Source organism: Pteropus alecto, unplaced genomic scaffold (genome assembly GCF_000325575.1).
Source record: "Pteropus alecto unplaced genomic scaffold, ASM32557v1 scaffold157, whole genome shotgun sequence".
Taxonomy (NCBI): domain Eukaryota; kingdom Metazoa; phylum Chordata; class Mammalia; order Chiroptera; family Pteropodidae; genus Pteropus; species Pteropus alecto.
The window spans coordinates 4,184,509-4,205,142 of record NW_006440626.1 but is presented as its reverse complement, the minus strand read 5'-3'; the positions used below and the strand labels follow the sequence as shown (position 1 = coordinate 4,205,142).

Genomic DNA, 20,634 nt, shown 5'->3' with positions numbered 1-20,634 from the left:
GAGAAATCACTGATATTTTTTAGACAATTTTTAGATAATTTTTTTTATTGTTTTTAAATGGTAATTAGGTTGGTTTTTTCACGTTAAAGCTTGAGTGATTGTTATCTTGATCAAACTCAGTATTTAAATAGTTATCTGGGTATCTATCTATACCTCTCTATATCTGCCCCCATGTCCTGAATCTCCTTGGCTCTTTCTCTGCCTGGTCACATGGGGCTCTCGGTATCACCTTCACATTTCTCTTTCCCCTTTCAAAATTGTCTCTAGTCCTTCCTGGGGTCTGCGAAGGCATCTCACACCATGTCCTGGGCAGTTCCCAGCACCCGTAGCATTGTCTGCGGCCCTGGACCCTCCTCAGCAGGGGCCTTTTGCTGGTGCTCTCTGTGGGAAGGCTCATTCCTGAACCAGAGCAAAAGTGAAGAGGTGTCAGAATGTCACCGGGAATCTTCCAAACAGTCATGCTGTGTGGAAGAAGCCGGGCACAAAAGGTCATATATTGTATGGTTCCGTGTATATGAAATATGCAGAATAGATAAATCCATAGAGACAACGCAGACCGGCGTTTGCCAGGGGTTGTTTGGGAAGAAGAGAAAATGAAGAATAACTGCTTAATGGAGTTGGGGTGTTGAAAATGTTTTGGAACTTGATAGAAGTGATAGTTGCACGACATCGTAAATATACCAAAAGCCACAGAAGTGTTTAGCTTATAATGGTTAATTTTATGTTATGTGAATTTCACATCAATAAATTATTATTTTTTTTAAACAGGAAAAATATGGCAGTGGGGGTTCCCATTAGCCCAGTCCTTGCTGCCGACTGGCCTCATGCAATGCTCCATTGAGTTCTCGAGAGGCGCCCCTCTTCTCTGCTCTGTTACACCTGGAGACTGGGCTTCAGTGAAGCACTGCTTGTGCCCCTAGTCTCAGGGTCCCTCGTGAAAATAGCTCCTTCAGCTTCTTTTTGAATCTCCTCTCTTTACAGTCCATGGGTTGTTTGTTTTTTTTTCCATTTCACCAAATCTGTTCTTTCTGTAGCCAAAGCAGAAGTCTATAGACTTCCATCAGACTCATTTAGATCCTGAATCTCATTATGGTTAGTCAGAATCTAAGATCCACACAGAATCTCCCCCAGACACTCAGACACACACACACACCCAGGACACCCAAGGTACACAGACCCTAGGATTTCAGAAGTACACGTAAACCCTTCCTCAAGATCCTGAGCTTTTAACTTACAGAGAGCTGTAATGTTAAGGAAGACGGGCTCTTGGATCCTCCGGCTACTGCCTTCTCTCCCTGGGAAGCGAAACTGTAACTGGAGCTTGGCCAGCATGTGATAGACCAATACAGAATATTTTATCACACCACAAACTCGGTTTCCACCTTCTTTTTGAGAAAAACTTTCTTGATTTTTAAATTACTGAAGCTTATCAGTTTAGAATCAATTAGATCAAAGAATAAAATAACTTTCTTTTTATACTTGCATTAAGCAGATGTTTTGGTTATCAGAAATTAGATTATAACTTTAGCTTCATCAGTCTTAGTTTAATTTATGTTTTTATGGTTTTCTTATTTTTTTTTAAATTTAAAATCTTATATTTGGAATGATTGGATGTTAATGCAAGAATTCATCATAGTACTATGATAACATAATTTGTGATTGTTAGTTCCCAAAAAGAAAAGATAGCCGGTGTTGAGAAAAAGTAGGGAATTGTCTGCAAAACATAGTGACTTGAGCTAAATCTGTTTTTTTTTTTTTTTCCAATAAATACTTTTTGAGCGTGTGTTATAAGGGGATACAACAATGTACCAAAAAGACATGGTTCTTACTGACAAGGCAGTTACATTTTAGTGGGAGAAACAAATATAAAGGTAATAATTATGGATTATGGTCAATACTATGAAGAAAATAAAATAATAATACTCAGATAGGGATGGAGAATGGATGAAAATATAGGTAAAACAAGAATGACAACATGTTGACAGATGTTGAAGCTTAGTGACAGGTGTAAGAGAGTCAGAAACCAAGTTTTATGGGTTAAAAAGAAACTAAATGATAAAAAGTAAGAGTTGTGGCTATCATCTACCCACCAATTTTAGAAAATTTGGAAATAAATGGAGGAGAGAACAGTGAAAAGGAGGCTTTAGATCAAGCGAAAGATTTTTTAAAACTGGAGGAGGCCCATGAATGTTTGAGAAAAGAAGGACGAGATGAGTGGAGGAAGGCAGAGTGCATTTATAGATAGGGTTCATTTATTGAGATTTGTGAATTTGAAGGAACCTGGGGATTAGCGAGGCTGTTCCCCTAAGCTCAGCCCTGAATTGTGCTCTTCTGACTCTCCTGTCTGGTGGTGGAGAAATACGTGGAAGAGGAAAGAAAGGAAGTGGAGTTCAGCTTTTTCTTCATATCTCCTCTCAAATGGAAGTCATTGTTTAGACTGCACTATTGAGGACTTGAAATGACGAGTTTAGATTTCCTATTAAGGGGGAAATTTTGGAATTGCAATTGTAGAGAAGATGCTTTAGTTAATAAATGAATGAAAGGGTCAGTGCAGTTTTTAAAATACCCATATAAGTGTTGTGCAAGTAGAAATCAGGATGCTTATGGTCAGACAGGATTGGTAAAGAAAGTCTTGTTGAAGAGTGTGAACTTTGATGTTGTTTTTTTTTTTGAAGAAATATTCTCTGAAACTGCAGCATCATTCATGGCTTTTGTTTTGGGAGGGAGATTTAAGTTTAGAGTTGGACTAAGGATTATATATTTTTTAAGAGTTGAGGAATGTACACTTCTATCTCTTGAGTTTAGGAAGACTCCATTTCTCTGCTAGAAAAATAAAAAGCAGAAAATGGCTTCTAAAAGATTGCTGTAGATTAGCCGTAGATAATTCTTCAATTAAGTACAAGTGTTCTTTCCATTTTTCCTTGCTTAATTTTTACCTGCTTTCCTTCCTCCCTCTTTCCTTTCCTCCCATTAATTCTGCAAATATTTATCAAGCATCTGCTGTATGCCAGGAGCTATGCTGGATACTCACAGCTAGAGTGGCCTCAATGAATTGTGATTTTCTTTGTTTTGATTCTTGGAGTTCCAAGAATTTTAAGTGGAAGCAAGGAAAAGAATGTTAGATTTCACATTAGTTTAGAATTAGCTTTTTCCCCCTGAATGGTCACTAGAATGCAGTTTTGTATGATCTAATCACTTTCTCAAAGAGAATTCTATTTTAGTGAAAGCTTCTATTGCAAATACTGAAGGAAGACAAGTCGACGGAGTTATTATAATGTCAAACTTCAGAAGCCCCTGAATATATTCTTTGGTGACTATTTCTTATATTTTTCTCAAGGACCACTTCAGGGCTTATGTAATTTCCCTGCTGTGTATGTGAGAGACAAAATTGAATAGAACTAATACAGTTACCCATGAATCTGTCTTATTGTTCCACACTTTCAGAGGTTAAATACGAAAATCATGTTCTATGAAAAGTCTTTGAAGCCGCATCAGGAAATCCAAAGTTGCGGGTATATTCTTCATTGGCCTAATTCACTTAGAGACTCAGGTGACCTGATTTATTTAATATTTATGTGCCTATGTTGTCACACTGATCTGAAAACAGATACTATTTTATCTGTCATATGTGACTTTGACTCATTAAATGCAATGATCTGTTTTCTTCGTGCCTGGTCTAGTTATTAAATAGTGGAACTGTATGTTACTGGGAAAGTTTCAGTTCTGGTGTGGATTTACTGACTCCTTATTGACTGTAGATGTTTATTTACATTGTCCCTTCTGTTTTATTCTTTATAATTGAGATATTCTATAAATTATACACCTTTATAGCCATTTAATTATCTAATTCAACAGATACTTGTGGGGCACGTACTACGTGCTTACGTCCTAGGTATGGCATCTAGAGCTTCTTAAGGCATAGTCTCTGCATGTCGGGAACTTTTAGTCTAGTTGAGGAAGGTAATTGTACCGTAAGGGCCACAATAGTGATATTAACCGTGTCTTGGGAGCTCGGCCAAAGCAGTGAATTCTTTCCGGGAGGAAGCCCCACAATGGAGGGGTTAACATTGAAAGTATACGATTTTTTGTGTGTTTTTATTGTTTTTGTTGGAAGTATATGATTTTCTGTGTGTTTTTATTGGTTGGTAGGTGGGTGGGCGGTGAGGATGGGAAAGGCATTGAAAGCAGAAGGAACCACATATAACATACGTAAGTGGTAAAGCGTGATAGGAGATTGCGAAAAGGTTTGAGTGTATTTTGAATATCTTGCTGTGTGTTGAGCCACACCAAAACTTAGTGGTTTAAAACCACTATCACAATCTCCTGGGCAGAAGAATTCTAAATAATGTATAGATACTCCACCCTCAAGGACATGGAGCATAACTCTCCATGCTTTAAGTGTAGCTTCACACAGTGGAGAAGCCGGACAAACACTGTCTCAGCCAGGTGATCACCGTCACCAGCAACAGTGATGAGTCATGTTTATAGTATGTACCCTTATGTGATATGATGAAATGACATTTTATCTCAGTGGTCTTCTTCCCCTAAATGCATTGCCTGACTCTAGTTATGATAAAAATACCAGGCAAGTCCCAACAGAGCGATGTCCTATACAATACCTGACCAAGTACTCCAAGCTGTCCGGGAAAACAAGAAATGTCTAAGAAACTGCCAAAGCCAAAAGGAGCCTAAGGACACATGATGATAAAATGTAATGTGATACCCTGGATGGGATTCTGGAATAAAATAAGGATATTAGATAAAAACTAAGGAAATCTGAGTAAAGTATGGATTTTAGCTAATAATAATGTGTCGCTATTGGTTCATTAATTGTTACAAATGTACTAAGGTATAAGATGTTAATAAGGGGGGAAACTAGGTTCAGGAATTATGGGACATTCTTCATAATTTTTCTGTTAATCTAACCCTGTTCTAAAAAATGAAGGTGTGTTTTATATATGTGTGTGTGTGTGTGTGTGTGTGTGTGTGTGTGTGTGTGTGTATGTGTATATATATATATACATATATATATATACACACACATACGTGTGTGTGTATGTGTGTGTTTTTTTTCTTTAAACCACTGCCATAACTTTTTACTGTCTCTCACAAACCTGTGGTTGTCTGGGTTCAATAGGGCAGGTCTTCTCCAAAGCGGTGGCAGTGGCATTGGCAAGGGCTGCGGTCATTTGGAGGTACAACCGGCCAGAAACGTCCAAAATGGCTCACTCACATGGCTGGCAGCTGGGAGCTCAGTTCGAGGCCATTGACCCGAGTGTCAAGGATCTCCAGCTGACCTCTCTCCATGGCTTGGATTTCTAACAGCATGATGACTGGGATCCAAGCGGAAGCATTCCAAGCAGTCAGAAGCTGCAGATGTCTAAGGCCCAGTCTCAGAAGTCGCATAGCTCTACTTCCTCTGCATTCTGTTGAATTAAAGCAAGTCACAGAGCCACTCCAAATTCCAAGGGAAGAGAAACAGATTCTATCTCTCAGTTGGAGGACTGGCAGAAAATTTATGGTCATCTTTAATCCACCACAGTGATGAGTGTTGGATGCCAGGCTGAAGAGGAGGTGGTGGTGGAGACCAGATTATCGTAGGCTAAGGAGTCTGCGATAAGCAACAGATTTTTAAAGCATGGGAGTGAGAGATGCATTTTACTTTATGATTTGCTTTCTTATAACTGGTGTTGATGTAGAGGGTAGACCATAACATCTGTATCTTGATAGTCAAATTCTCTAAATAAAGAGAACCTGATTGGCCCAACCCAGTTTGTGGACCGATTTCCATTGGGTCTTGAGTTCTCAGAATAGGATGGCAGGGATCATAGATGAAGAAGTAGATCCATATGGATGTATGAATCGGGAGGCAAGACCCAGCATTCTTGGGACTGGCTCCAATCAACACTGATATAATCTTCCATCATATTTCTTAACGAGGATAGATTAGAATTCTTAATTTCAGCTCCAAGAAAGGAGCTATTTAGCTATTTCTCACTTGAGTGTAATTTAGGTTGATATTCTAAATGAGTTGGTGTTGGCTTACTAGTTATAGAAACTGCAGCATTAGGCTCGGAATGTGTATTTGTTAAGTGCAATCTAAGTAAGTATAGTAAAAATTATAAAATCAAGCCATCGGTTGTTTGTAATCTTATTCTCTGTACTTTTGTGCATATTTAAATATTTTATAATAAAAATATATAAGCTCTAGATTTGAAGAATTAAAGCTATAGATTTAAGTGCCCACATGTCTCCATTAATTACTACAAATATTACTGAATCAGGAAGTCAACATTTTAGCTATAATTTCTTGTTATCAAAGGTAATGACTCAATTTAGTCCTTGTCTACAAAGAATAAATTGAACTATTGACTGACTTCACTGTAAAGAGAGTTAAATGAGATGATTTGTTTTAGGATATCTCTACCTTAAACTGAATCCAAGTTAACAAATTATAACAAGATTTTATGGATTTTGGTATTTTAAGAGCAGACTGAGAGAGAAACCATGTAGGATAGGCATTTTCTCCATTTGTTTACATAGCTGGCAAACAACATAATTAGGATTGGATTCCAGGTCCGACTGATTCCAAAGGTCATGCTAAGTTTACTGCTCCATCCTGAGGAAGTTATGTGGCAGAATAATCAACTGTTTACTTATATCAGAACTCATTAGAAAGGTCATCTGGGTATAAAGGAATGCATGTAAGGGGAGGAGGTGCTTTATGTATGTATATATTCAGAGTCATACACTTCTCCTGAGAAGAGATGGAGTATTGAGGTGTGTGTGTGAGACTGTGGGAGATGAGGTTCAAGACAGAATCTTATGCAGGCAATAGGGAGCTATCGAAAAGGAGAAACCTAGTCTGATAATGTGTTTTAGAAAGATCACTGTGACAGCCGTATGGAGAAATGATTACAGATAGAGTTTAAAATGGACACAAGGAGACTCCACTTAGGAGTCTCCACTTAGGAGTCTCCTTAAGAAGATTGAGGAAGGCTTGAAATCAGCAATAACAGTGTGTCTGAAGGCTAACAGAAACATTTGGGAAGAATGAGATGGGTCACCTGGGGACAAATCTGGAGTTTTTAGTTTGAAACAACGGGTTTCAACAATACGATGTAATATAGGAGCTAGAACAAGCTTGGTTGTAGCTGTTGTTACTGCTGTTAGTTTTTAATTGAGTATGCATGGAGGGTTTGGATTTTAAAATATTGAGGCACCTTCAGGCATCCCAGGAGAATATATGTAGTAGGAATTTTGGAACTCATGAGAGAGAAAGAAAGAATATATCAAGGTGTACATGTGGGAGTCCTCAGCACACAGGAGTAGATGGGGCCTGAGAAATGAGAAAAGGCCCAAATATGGAATTGTAGGCACCAGTATGGGCTGTGTGTCAAACTTTAGTGTGTATGAGAATTGGAAGAGTTACCTTGGGTATTTTTCTTTTCTTCTTTTAACAGCTTTATTAAGGTATGTTTCACATACCGTAAAATTTACCCATTTAAAGTATACCATTCAGTGGTTTTTAGTATATTCACAGAGTTCTACAGTTACCACCACGGTCTAGTTTAAGAACATTTTCTTTACTCCAAAAAGAAATCCTGTACCCATGAGAAGTCAGTCCCCATTCCCGTTCCTCCCAGGCTCAGGCAACCAATGTCTACTCTCTGTCTCTTAGAATTGGCCATTCTGGACATTTCCTATTCATTGAATCACACAATATCTGTTCTTTGTGTGTGAGACTTCTTTCACTTACCATAATGTTTTCAAAGTTCATCTATGTTGTAGCATATATCAGCACTTCATTCCTTTCTAAGGATAAATAATATTCCATTGTATAGATAGACCACATTATGTTTACTCATTCTTCAGTTGATGGACATTTGAGTTGTTTCCACTTTGGGGCTGTGATGAATAATGCTGCTGTGAACATTCGTGTATCAGTTTTTGTGTAGATATATGCTTTCATTTCCCTTGGGTGAATAACTAGGAGTGGAATTGCTTGGTCATATGTTAACTCTGTGTTTTACTTTTTGATGAACTGCCAAACTGTTTTCCAGATGGCTACACCATTTTATATGTTCATCAAAAAGGTATGAGGATTCGAATTTGTTTACATCCTCACCAATCCTTGTTATCGTATGTCTTTTTACGCTAGCCATTCTGGTGGATATGAAATGATGTCTCACTGTTGTTTTGATATGTACCTTGTATGAGTTTTAAAATGAAGGTGCCCAGGCCTTACTTGAAAGAGAATCTCAGGAGTTGGGACCTTGGGATCTATGAGTTTTACAAGCACTTCCAGTGATTCCTATGCTGGTAGTAAGCAGATCACAGCTAAACTAAGGGGCACTTGGAGGAAGAACCAGTGAACTGTCAAAGTTCTCTCTGAAAGGTAAGGCCTACGCCAGCTTCGTAGTGGGGTTACATGTGGGGAGGGAGAGCAGGGGTTGGGTTTGGAAAGAGCTACCTAGGGGGCCACAAATCTTCACTGTACCTGTATTTTGTTTCTTTAAAGCAAATATGACAATGCGAATATGTTAAATGTGGATGATAGTTATATAGTACAGTTATTCTCTGTACTTTTTTATATCTTAAAAAATTTCCCTAACTTAAAAGAATAAAAATTCTGTTTTCGTTGAAGGAAAATCCTTGTAGCTTCAACACAGTTTATTCTTGTCTTTGCTAAATAGAATAAGGAAGGATAAAAATTACTCTTGATTCTAGAAACCAGTCTCTCAAATACATGAAGACAATTCTCATATTATTCTTAAAAATCTAGGTAGGTTGTTCAGAACTGGAATGGCCACTCTGCAGCTATCAACGACTCAGACTTTTGTTCTTCCATCTTCAATATGTTCTTTCCATCTTGTGTTCTAAGGTGGTTGCTCCAGCCCCAACTGTCAACGTCCATATCCATCTAGCAGAAAGGAGAGAACTTGTCCCTTTCCTTGAAAGACTTTGTGGAAGTTGCACATTTCACTGTACTTATATCTCTTTGACCAGAATTTAATCACATGGTCACAATAAGCTTCAAAGGATGTTAGAATGTGTGTCAGCTAAAATTTGTAGATCCTAGTGTTTAGCAAGAACTGCCTCTTTGTCTAAATTCAACCACGTTGTCCAGTGCACTGCTGTTATACTGATTTTGCCCATCCTACAGTTATACAATTGATTCTTTTGAACCTAAAGTATAAGACTTCACAATTTAAAAAAAATTTTTCAAAAGTGTAATGTAATTCAAAGAGAGGGAAAGGGAGGCCTTTCAATAAATGGTATTGGAACAACCAGATAATTATGTGGAAAGAAGTGAATTACGATTCATACGTCACATGCTACACATAAAACTTAATTTGAAATGGATCGTAGGCCTAAGTGTTAAGGCTAAAATGGTAAAGTTTTTGAAAGACAATATAAGAGATGTCTTTATGGCCTTTGATAGTTTGCAAAAAGCACTGACCATGAAGGAGAAGAATTCAGTTGAATTTCATTTAAAAAATGTTAAATGTCTGCTAATCAGCTGACACTGTTAAGAATGTGGAAAAGCTATATACTAGAGAAAACACTTAGAATACATTTATGTAATAAAAGTCTCATCCACAATATATAAAGACTTCCTAAAAATCAGTAAGAAAAGGTCAATTCAATTGAAAATATGGACAAAAGACATAAATAGACATTGCACAAAATAAGATATTCAAGTGACCATGAAAATAGGATATTCGACATTATGATTTACTGTCTGCTGCTAAGGTTCCAGTGCAGACTGGGAAACCTCATGTGTCATGGAGCATTAGGTAAACTCAGTAGTGGTACTAGTAGAGTTCTTACCTCTGGAGGGGGAATAATTAGCCCTAAACTAAACACTACTCTGATCCAGCTTAGCAAATCTTAAAAGCAAGACCCAAAAGGAATAGACTGTTTCAAAGTAATTTAATTTTTCCCCTGGACAAAGCTCAAAAATATTTATAGGAATACAAAAATATTTAGCACCTCACAGAGTAAATTCACAATATCTAGTATCCAATCAAAAGTTACCAGGCATGTAAAAATCAGGAAAATACAAACCATAGTAAGGGGGAAATCAATCGATTGAAACCAGCTCATAACTGACACAGATTAGAATTAGCAAACAAGAATACTTAGAAACTTATAACTATTTCACTTATCCAAAAAGTCAAGCAGAAACATGGAAGATGTTAAAGACCCAAGTCAAATTTCTAGAGTTTAAAACTATAACATCTGATATGAAAAATGCACTGGATGGGATTAGTGGCAGATGAGACATTGCAGAATAAAAGACTGGTAAATTTAAACATACAAATAGAAACTATACAACACGAAACAGAGAAAAAAGAATTTAAAAAAATGAAAAGAGCATCTGTATATTGTGGACAACTTTAGGCAGCCTAATACACATGATTGGAGTCTCTGAAGAAGAGGGAGGGGGACGGAAAAATACCTAAGAAATAATGGCCCCCAATTTTCCAAATTTGATAAAAACTGTAAACCCACAGATCCAAGAATTTCAATGTGTCTGAAGCATAAGAAACATGAAGAAAAGCATGCCAAAGCACATCATAATCAAGTTACTCAAAACCAATGATAGAGAAAAAACTTAAAACCAAGGAGAAGAAGACACGCTATTAACAAACGAACAAAGATAAGAGTTTCTTGTTGGAAACAACGCAGCCAAGGGGACAGTGGAGCAACATCTTTAAAGCACCAAAAGGAAAAACTTTTAACCTTGAATTCTGTAACCAGCGAAAATTTTTTTCAAAAAATGAAAGCGAAATAAAGTCTGTTTCCAACGTACTAATCCATCAGCAGCACACCCTTACTACACGACATGTTAAAGGAAAAAGGAAATGACATCATAAGGAAATGGGAGTCTGCATAAAGGAGTGAAGAGCTCGAGCAATGGAAACTGCCTGGGTAAATATAGAAGACTTTTTCTATTATTTAAATGTCTTAAAAAGAAAATTGATTGTTTGAACAAAAACAATATAAATGCATTATAGGTTTATGACATTCATATCTGTATAATGTATGATAACAGTAGCATAAAGGCCTGGAGGGGGAAAATGGAAGTCTACTGACTATTGTAAGGTTCTTATGTTGTACATGGATTAGTACAGTCATGTGTCGCTTGATAACGAGGGTCCATTCTGAGAAATGTGTTAGGTGATTTCGTCATTGTGTGCACATCATAGAGTGTTCTAACATAAACCTACATGGTATAGCCTAAAATTAAAAAGACCTACCATACCAAGTGTTGGTGAGATATGGAATAGCTAGAACCCTCATATACTGCTGGTGGGAAAGTCAGATGCTACAGCCACTTTGGGACACAGTCAAACATTTTCTTAAGTTAAACATAAAGTTACCATATGATCCAACCATCCATATTGTTATAGGTTAAAACGTGTCCCCCATTCATATGTGGAAGTTGTCCTAACCCCCCAATACCTCAGAATGTGTGGACCATAATCCGGTATGACTAGTGTCTTTATAAAAAGGGGAAATTTAGACATAGAGACACAGATACAGGGAGAATACCATGTTAATCTGAAGACGGCCACCTACAAGCCAAGGAGAGAGGACTAGAGCAGATTCTTTACTTACAGCCCTCAGAAGGGACCAGTGCTGCCAGCATCTTGTTTTCCAACTTCTAACTCCCAGATCTGTGTGAGACAATACCTTCCTGTAATGTAAGCCACCCAGTTTGTGGTACTTTATTATGGCAGCCCTAGCATACTAATATACACTACTAAACACCCATTGAAAAGGAAAGCACACATCCACACAAAGACTTCTAAATGAATGTTCATAGCAGCTTTATTTGCAATAGCCCACATCTGGAGACAGCCCAGGCATCTATCAACAAGTGAATGGAAAACATATTGTATATTCTCTACAATGGAATACTGTAAAGGGAACATGAACTATTGATACATGAAATCACACGGATGAATTTCAAAATAATTATGCTGAGTAAAAGGAGCCAGACCCCCCCACCCCCGCAAAAAAGTACATACTATGTGACTCCATGTATACAAACTCTAGAAAACACAACATAATCTATAATTACAGAAAGCATGTTAATGGTTGCCTGGGGGAGAGGGTGTAGGAAGGAAGGATTAAAAAGGGCATGATTAAACTTTTAGAAGTGGTAAATATCGTTATTTTTTTGATTGTGGAGATGGTTTCATGAGTATATACATATGTCAAAACTTATCAAATTGTATACTCTATGCTATTTAAAATATGTCAGTTATACCTCATACTACTGTTAAATCTTAAAATGATTTTTAAAAGAAGAAAACCAACAAAAATTTATTAGTGGCAGTAAATAGAGCAGTTTTGATAGAGTGGAAAAAGTAGAAGCAAAAAGGTGTTAAGAGTAGACCTGGACATGTTAGTTTAAACCCAGTTATTAATCCCTACTCCCGTCTAAAATGCCACTAAAGTTATTTTTACAAAATGATTTCAGCAAACATAAATCTGTGAGAAAAAAAGTTAATGGAAGAGGAGATGAAGCAGATAAGAGATGACAGCAAAATTTTGGAAGCTAGAAAGTTTTTGGAATGACACTGAAAACGGCAGGATTGGTTGAAGAATTTACGAGGAGCAAGGCAGGTATCCTGCCCCTCCCATCCACAGAGAGATAGCTGTTCCTCTCCCACCCTGGCAAAGCTAAGTATGGAGGTAAGGTACCTAACCAGAAACAGAAGGATTAAATCAAAGTCTACATGCCAATGTGAGACTGTGTCAGCTGTCTTCCCAAATTGAGTCCCAGAACGCTGGAAGCCAGGCTTACACTCATCTGGCTGAGGATTGAAGGATACCTCTCTGGGTATGTCAACAGCCCAAGGTAAGAAAAAAGAATATATAGTGTTTTCCCAATAAAACGGCCAGTTCTCCTCCTGATATCCAGGAAAACAGCCACAGGGTAAGTAACCTCTCTTTCCTTCACATACAGAAAGCACTTCCAAGCTGTTTAGGGCTTGACTCTTAAGTATCAGTGGATATAGCCAAAGATGACTAGACGTTTGATAAAAACCTGTGAATGAAAGATACTGACCAAACCAAAGCTGGAAGAAGAACTTGGAGGAGACAGAGATAATACAGGGAATGGAAGAAAATAGAAACAAAACAAAAACGCTCTAATATGTTTAGAATTAAGAGAAGATATAATCGAACAAGAACAGGACTGGAAAGAAGGATTATCGAGAGAATAAGGAAGAGCCCTTAAAATGAAATTACACTAGCAGAATTTTTTTCTAAAAATTAGAAGTATTGGAATATAAAGTTGAGAGAATTTTCAGAAAATAAAAAGTCAAAGTGATAAAAATGATGACGAAGAAAATTAATGAATCAGTTCCATAGATTCAACACTGAGCAACGGGAATTCCTTGAAAATTGGAAAGGTTAACAGTTATCAGTACATAAGTAGAAAAAATGTATCAGACCTGAAGAACCTGAGTTTCTGGATTGTAAGTACCCACCCAGTACTAGCTCAGTAAATCAAAAAAGAACCATATTTTTAGCAAACAGGAGAAATAAAGGATCCTAAAAATGTCTGGAGAAGAAACGTCACCTTCAAAACATTAGTTTTTAGAATACTGTTGATTTTCTGTATAGCATCTCTGGGAGCTAGAAGACAATGGAGAATGTTTTGGGCTGAAAAATGTTTACTAACTTGAACTTATGTATTCGATTACGCATGTGGGTAAAAAAAATTCTATATGTCAATTATACATATGGATAAAATAAGGACATTTCAGTTATTCAGGATCTCAAAAAATTCACTTCCCGTATACCTTTTATTAGGAAATATACTGGAATATATGTTACACCTAAACCAGGGAGTAAACCATAAAAGGTGAAGACAAAGGATCTGGGAAACATGCTCCAGTGTAGGAGAGAGCGCAGAGAATTCCAGAGATGAAGGACAAGAGACGTTTCTGGCAAGGTGTCAGGTGTTCAGCAGCCTGGAGAGCAAACAGTCTAGACTGGAACGAGGGAAAACCCCAAAGGAACGCCTCCCAGACCAGAATGAAATTGATAGATTACCTGAAGTGTTTGAACTGATTTAGAAGAGACATAGCTCTGTTGGAGAGTTTGAAGACGAATTAGTGGAAAATACATAATAAATACTAAGCCAAAAAAAAATTGAAAGAAAGTATAAGAAGAGGAATTAGTAATTGTTAGTTCCAGGAAGAACACATTTGTGTAAGAACAGAAATTTAATTATACTGTTCATTCGGCTGTATATATTATTTACTTAGTAGTAGCATTCTTAGCACTGATTATTGATTTGAACAAAAATAGTGACTTATATTGAGAGGCTGAGAGAAGGAAGGTATGTATATATCATGTTGGGAAGAGAGTGCTGTTTTTGCTTATAAGCCTGGTGATATTATTTGACTTTTCAAATTATATATATTACTTCAATAAAAATTCAATTAAAAAATCAGTTCGGCGATAAGAATGTGCAAGTACTGGAGTGTAGTTTATTCTTTTAAGAAATTGGATAGTAAAAGGGAAGGGTAAGAACAAAGATGTTTGGAGAGTATCATAAGGCCAAAAATAATTTTTTAGAATAGAAGAGATCATAAAATATTTGTAGTTTGAGGGGATGGATTTCCTGGAAAAAGAGAAAGAAGGGTTCCTTAGATAGTAAGGTCTCAGAGGAGGCAGTAGGGTGTAGGTCACAAGTTTAGAACACAAGTGGTGAGGTTAGCCCTGCAGAGCAGTATTGGGTGGGGAATGGGGAAAGATGCAGGTTTATAATATAGTCATGAGAAGGAAAATGAGGGGCTTTGTGGGAGATAAGCTCTCAGGGTAATCTTAGACACTGTCATCTTCAGAATGGACTGACTAGGGAGGATGCCTAATGGGTTGGTTTGGAGTCTTTGAGAGGAGAAAAGGCACAGAATAACAGTGAGGAATGTGGTGTAGTGGGTCTGACATTCATTTAGTCATTCAGCCCAGTGCTTAGCACATAGAAGGCATTCAGAAGATGTGTCGAATGAATGAATGACCAACAGGAAGGGCTGGCTGTGGTAGATTCTGAGGTCCACAAAGGTTACATCGTTTTCTTCCAAGGCTCACCAGCAGCTGGGAAATAGGTGACAGGATCATGGGTCTCCCTAAGCCTTACAGAGTAAGTGGGAAGGAGCGCCTTGGAAGGGTAGGAGGAAGTGTTTGGAGATGTCAGAAAATGCTTCCTAGAAAAAGTAACTTTTGACCCAGTCTTTGAAAGTTCACCAAAAATACAGGATGAAGAAGGGCTTTCCAGGCAGAAGTGCTGAAATGTCAGTGCTGAGTGGAAGTTAATTGACATACGTTTGTAAAAGGACAAGTGTTGTAACTTTCCCTAGCTCTGCTCTGCACTTCTAGAGCAGAAGAGAAAAAGGTAAGGCTTTGGCAAGACAGGAATGTCCTAAGAACAAGTTGGTGGTGAACAAATTGAAGATGCTGGAGAGAAAAATCAAAGAAATGCCTGTCAAGTGAGGCTCTGAATGGACTCTGAAGAAAGAGAAGAACCGCAAAACTAGAAGCTGCGACGAAGCGTCCTCATGGGTTCAGATGGAGGAGGGCCGTGGAAGAGGCGCTGGTGGTCTGAGTAGGATTTCAGCTGTGTAGCAGCGCAGACTGAGGTGAGGCTCAGTCTCAGGTCCTGCCCGTCTCCTAGCTGAAGCAGGAAGGAGATGGGTCGCCTGTTTAAGATGAGCATCGAGTGTCTGATTCCTTTGGACTGGATTTACTCTTCCTATTGTTTCATTGCATTGTCACACTATATTGTAATTGACTGGATTTTGTCTTTCCCAGTAATCTGTAAGTTTTTTGATGACAAAGACTGTCTTCTTCACTATTATCCTAGCACAGCACATAATTTGTAACCAAGGAGATAGATACTATTCTCAACTTAGAAAAATAGTCCATTTCTTACAGGATCTAATAATCTTGAAGACAGACAATAGTAACATAGATACACACCATAATAAAACCCAAAAGACTTTTAAGAAAACAAAATAATAAAACAACATCTTATAATAAAAAGACTTCAGCTCTGCCATCCTCTCCACAGTCTGTTTTTCAGAAATTCTAGAGAAGATGGGATAGTATTAAGAGGCTAAGTTTCAAAAGAGACAGAAAAATGAAAGGTTTACTTTATTTCCATGAAAAAGAAAAATTTGAAAACGATAAGCAAGAATAATAAAAGCCACATACTGCATACTGGGAAATTCAAACCAGGTTTCAGTTTTTATTCTTCTCTTACGGACTTCTGATCCTGCAGCCTATGGGGGTTTTGTCATAGGAGTGGGAGGATTTTCCCATCCTAAATTTATACAGTGATCTAGAACGTCTAGAAATAAAAACAGGGCTACGATGTCACAGAGGGAACCGTATAATCTGGAGATGATCTCGATGCGGGTTGTGATTACAAGAATGTACACATATGTGAAAAAATCACTGAGCTGTGCATTCTGTGCACTCCATTGTACAAATGTTATGCCTTCATTATAAAAAAGTGACAAATTGTTTAAATTTTTTAAGTTCTTTGAAACCTCAGCCTAAATCATTTTCTCAAAGGCAAGAATGACTATTCTTCCACATATATATATATTATAAAAATTTTCTTGATCCCTATCTTTAAAAATCCTTCCTAGTTAAATTGTGGACCTTAGCCTCTGCTTACCAGTTTTTTAAAAATGCTTATCTATAGTCAATTTCTGATAAATAATAATGATGAGAAAAAACATCAAGAAGCCCACAGCCTCTCTACATTGGCTCCAAATCTTTAACTTCTGCCCCCAGGTTTTGCATACAAGTCTTTTCCGCTTGGATGGCCCAGTAGGGTCATAATAAAACACCACCTTTGTCCTCATAATTTATTTTTCTAAGTTGGGAATAGTATCTGTCTCTTTGGTTACATCTGTTTGATTCTTTTTAATTAGCCTTTTGAGGAAGTTTTTGTAGGATTGACAGACTGTCCCTGTGCGTAGAGGTAGCTCTGTCTCTGTCACTTATCTTCCTTTATTGATCAGTAAATAGTAAATCATTTGGAATAGTAAAATGTTTTTTTTTCTTTGAAAATTCATATTGAGAAATAAATCAGACATGTAAAAGAGAAAAGAGAAAACATACAGTTAAAAAAAATAATTATAAAACAAATGCCCATATACCTACTACATAGGCCAAGAAATAGATATAACTATAGCCCACCATGTGCCTCTTTCTGATTGAATCCCCTCCCGCCTGGATCCCTAAACATTCACTAGCCTAAATTTCATAATAATCCTTCCCTTTCTTTATAGTTTTTTAAACCATATATAGACAAAGTGTCTATATAAACATGTATATATGGTTTAAAATGTATATATGTAAACTTTAGATTAATGGAATTATACTGTATGTGTATTCTTTTGTGACTGGCTTCTTTCACCCAATATTGTGCTTTTGTAACACCCAGGTTGAGGTGTGTTGCTGTAATTTATTCATTTTCATGCAGTAAATATTCTATTGTCTGTAAACACCATAGCCTATTTACCTGTTTTCCTGTTGATGGATGTTTGTCTTTGTATTTTTTTCTGTTAAAAATAATGCTACCATATGTGCAAAAGTTTCTCTAGGGCATACACCTAGAAGTGCAACTACTAGTTTCTGCAGTAAATAACACATGTTACATAATGGCAAACTTTTTAAAGTGGTTGTACCAATTTTCCCTCCCACCATGAGCGATTGAGAGTCACTGTTGCTCTGTACCCTTGTGAATACTTGGTATTGCCCAACTTTTTAATTTTAACCAACATGGGAGTTGTAAAGTGGTATCTCTTTGTGGTTTTAATTTGCGTTTTTCTGATAGCTGTGAGATCAAACATCTTTTCAAATGTTTAGGGCCATTTATGTGTCTTCTCCAGTGAAATTCCTACTCAATTATTTTGTAAATTTTTCTGGTAGATTGTCTTTTTCTTATTAATTCATAACAATTCTTTATTACATTCTGGATGCTAAAACTTTTTCATAGATCAACCTGCTTCTTTTTTTATTCTGCAAATCTGGACACCCAAGGAGAGATGCCTTAGGCAAACCTTGAGCGTGAAAGCCATTGGCCAGGCTTCTGTATCAGGCACCGTAGCGAAATGCCAAAATGCCGTGAGGTCTGCAATGGCCAGCCCTGGCCCTTTGGAGTGAGTTGCAGCTTAGTTACTGACTGACCTGTGGTTCTTGCCTTTGCAGGTGGAACAGGAGGATTTTGTAATGGAAGGGCATGGCAAGACTCCACCTCCTGGTGAAGAAAGCAAACAGTGAGTCACAGTTTATTTTAAAAGGGTCTTATTACAGATCTTCAGAAGCGCTTTGGTTAAACATGCTGAGAGTATGTTTGCAGGGGATGTATGTGTTGGGCATATTGTGGAACTCACCAGTTGCTTTGGTGACTGTGTATGCATTGCTTCTATTTATAGACAGACTAACTGGAGGGACAAGAAAGTTTGCTTTGTAGTTTTTCATACTTGACTAATCAAAATTTATGTTACACTTTAGCAAAGGCTTTAAGGCTCAGGATGTTCCAAGTTGAACTAATTCAGTCTGGTTGATTTCCAAAGAAAGTATAAAATTGTATATCCTTTTCTTAGAATGTCTTTATGAGGTGACAAAATTAATAGGCTGTTTCCCTGCATTCCACATGTGAATTTATTTGACTAGTACTTCCTGAAATGCTATTCCATTTAGTTATTTATACTTCTGATCTTTGTTTAAATTACTGATTGTTTCCCTAAAGGATAGGAATTGTAAGTAATATAGCTTAGCTAACATTCTGCATAATTCAGGATTTCTCCCCTGACGTCTTAAAGAGTGATTGGTTTTAAATCTGAAATTGGGAGTCCTCTGGGTAGCTTTTTGGTGGCAGAGAGTAGAAATATTTTTTTTTTCCCTCTGTCACAGAACTTGAAAAATTGTGTTGCCGAGTAGACTGGTGTTTCATATGTCCTTTTAAAGGAAAAACAGTTACGGACTGACATAACTACTCTTAACGGACTGACATAACTACTATTTTTTATTCCGACAGTAGTCTCCTAAATCGAATGGGATAGTGATTCATGGAATTTACCGAAAATCTATAGAGAGAAACTCCTTTCTCTCATCTTTTTTTTTTTTTTAAACTGGAAAATAGTTTAGTTTTGGTTTGTGCTATGAAAATTATGTCTCTGAAACCCTTAGGAATGAATTATGCAGAATATGCCATGTTGCCACGTGGCCAGGTTCATTAAAGGAGAATGTTTGTCTTGTATTTGTTGTGAATGGAAACCAGGATATTTTCACAGCTGGTTTAATTTGCTAACCAGGCAGTTTTAAAAATAACTTACAATATAAATCCTAACTGCTGTATTCTGTCACATGCACTTATATTCTGCCTGGACTGATGGAATCAATTCATCTTTAGCAAATTAGAATGCCAAACATCTAGTCCCAGTGGAATTATAGGATCACTTCAGGTGCTTCTCCCTGCCCTTCTGCCCACTCCCTCAGCCCTACATGCTGGTCAAAGGTCTTTATAATATAAAAATCATAGCTCCCATTCGACAAGGGTTTTCTGTGCGCAAGTACTTTGCCTATTACAGTGTCTCCATTTTATTCAGAGGTCAGGGTAGGTAACTCGCCCATGGTAATGCAGCTTGAAATGGAAGTTAGGATTTGAACCCAGATCTTTCTGACTTTAAAGCGGTTTATAATATCTCTTGAACCTAAATCCTTTGCCGATGTTGGAAGCTACGTTCCTGAAAAGTACTATGGTTAAGAAAACTGCAGTTGTCAAGATCAAAGTCTCATGGATAAGAGGAAGTTGGGGGAAACAATGAAAATGGCATTAAGCCTATTTTTAAAACACAGATGAAAGTTCTGTTCTCTGGAGGGTATCCATTTCTTGAACAAACCAGTCTTTATCTTTAAAAACCTGCTCCAGTAACCCCTATCTTGATTCAGCTTCTTTAGGTATTCAGGAAACTTTGCTTGGGCAGATTCTCCCACAAGTTTTATGTTATACAAACTGTATTTCTGTTCGAGAGCTTCTAACAGCCCCCACGGACCTGAAACGTTACGTGTTGTGTTCTTACCATTCTCCCTTGTTTTCACGGTCTCTCACACTTCCTTTTCACAGGTGAAGCCTGTTTTGTTTTTGTTTTTGTTTGTTTTTCTGGGTTTGGTCTGCCATCATATATTAAAATGATAAAGCAGAACTGAATCTTCTCACTAGGCGTTCCTCCTAGAGACCAACCCACCTCTTCTGTGGCAGTGAGGAGCAGAAGTGCTGTGTTCTTTTGTTTGAGACAACAGAAATAAAAAGATTTATTCATTTATTTATTTATTTGTAGCTCAGAACCGTAGTTGGCAAAGAATGATTGAATCCTGAGTAGGAGGATCTGTATTCTAGATCATGAAAGTGCCACATCCCATTCATTCTTTTGTTTTTTAATTAGAAAAGTAATATGTCATAAAACATTTAAACAGTAAATGTAGATTTAGAAATAAAAGTGAGACCCTTCTTTTACACTATTTCCTCTCCTAATCTTTCTAAACATTTTCTCTATATATTTTTAAATGCCTAGATTTTTTCTAACA

General features: G+C 37.2%; 1 protein-coding gene across 2 annotated transcripts in view; it reads left to right on the top strand.

Annotated features, from left to right (window-relative positions):
- TNRC6B (trinucleotide repeat containing 6B) overlaps positions 1 to 20,634 on the top strand; it is a 204,229-nt gene that overhangs the window by 60,705 nt on the left and 122,890 nt on the right. For both annotated transcript variants that reach the window (XM_025050577.1, XM_006917396.3), the window contains exon 4: positions 18,253 to 18,320. In XM_025050577.1, the coding sequence (XP_024906345.1) occupies positions 18,253 to 18,320 (68 nt within the window). The remainder of the gene's footprint in view (positions 1 to 18,252; positions 18,321 to 20,634) is intronic.